The sequence below is a fragment of the Thalia democratica genome, chromosome 4 (genome assembly GCF_965202585.1).
Source record: "Thalia democratica chromosome 4, ktThaDemo2.hap1.1, whole genome shotgun sequence".
Classification (NCBI taxonomy): Eukaryota; Metazoa; Chordata; class Thaliacea; order Salpida; family Salpidae; genus Thalia; species Thalia democratica.
In genome coordinates, this window is record NC_139168.1 from 56084048 (window position 1) to 56085412 (window position 1365).

At 27.3% G+C, this 1365-nt stretch overlaps 1 protein-coding gene across 1 annotated transcript; it reads right to left on the bottom strand.

Moving 5' to 3' along the window:
• Window positions 1-297: 297 nt before the first annotated feature.
• Window positions 298-702, bottom strand: LOC145833453 (dolichyl-diphosphooligosaccharide--protein glycosyltransferase subunit KCP2-like). The gene has a single exon (XM_082940630.1). The coding sequence runs from the start codon at window positions 700-702 to the stop codon at window positions 298-300; it is 405 nt and encodes a 134-aa protein (XP_082796756.1).
• Between the last annotated feature and the right edge of the window lie 663 nt (window positions 703-1365).

The window sequence follows — 1365 nt, forward strand, 5'->3', positions numbered from 1 at the left end:
AATAAGTATAAAAACTATTTAAAATAAATGTTTTTGAAACACGTATAAAGTGCTGATATTTATAAGTACATATACAAAAATTTAATGTCAGTAGTATACAAAGTGTGTTAAATGCTTACAATAACTATGTATTAGTTTAATACTTAATTATAATTGTACAAAAAATAAACCAAGTAACCAAATACTTCTAAAAACTAATACACATAGAATGTAACTGTAGTAAATAGAGTTAAAATAAAACACAAACACTTTTTAAACGAAGTAAAAATATGAAAACTCAGTAGGAGATCGATGTAATTACTGCTTCTTCCTTTTGTTTTTCAATTTGAGTGCGCTTGCTTCAACTGGAGCTTGGTAAAAGGATCCAGAAACTTTATTTATAAAAACCAAGTGAACAATGGAAAAAAGTAAGCAGACTGTAACACTAACGCGATGAACCATTGCAGATGAAAACATGGCAGCACCAAGACACACAAACACTTCTGGGAAAACTTTTGCTTGGAAGTAATCATCAAGAAACACATTTTCTAAATTGTTCATTGCTGTTAGTAAAGTAACAAAAAGACAAGAGCCCATAAAACCCCCCAGTATTGTGTAAATCTCAGTTGAGGCAAGCTGTATTTTGAAAAACTGCATAGATGAGTAAAGCATCAGTGATAATGTAAGTGATACTACTGCACTGCTCATGGAGTTTAATGCCATGCTGAGTTGTAACTATTTAAAATTTTCTAAAATTTTGGTATTTGTTAATTAACTTAGTTTTCTAAAATATATTAAATATATTAGAGTAGAGATTTATAAAAAAGTACAACGATTTAATTCAAATAGTCTATATGTAAATAAGAATTTTATAAATTATAACTATAGGAAGAAAAATAAAAAGTAATTTTGAATACAATGATTTAAAATTTTTGAAACATTACACTACTGTTTAATTTAAAAAATATCTTTTAGTATTACAGTATTTAATGTTAAATGTAAATTAATATTTCTTTTATAAACAAATATTAATATAATTTCAAACTTTGAGTGTATTAAAATATATTTATAAAAAAAGTGTTAAAAAATTCTCAAAAACAATTCTATAACACTAATATAAATACGTTCAACAAAAATATTGCCAATGTCTACAGAACCTAAGCTTGGACTTTCTTATGCTTTGAGACAAGCTCAAGTTAACATAAAAATTTGATCATACCAATTCAATCATACGACCACCAGTTTTATGGTGTTGATCACTGAGGTCAGAATTGTTTTCTGCCATGAAATGTTTAACACATAGTCCAATAGGCAAGACAATGCTTCCTTGTAAATCATGTTATACGGTTTGTAGATGCAAGTTTTTTGATGGGGCTGACAGACGAG

Excerpts from the sequence above, each read along its gene's own strand:
- LOC145833453 (XM_082940630.1), bottom strand. The coding sequence starts at position 702 with ATGGCATTAAACTCCATGAGCAGTGCAGTAGTATCACTTACATTATCA.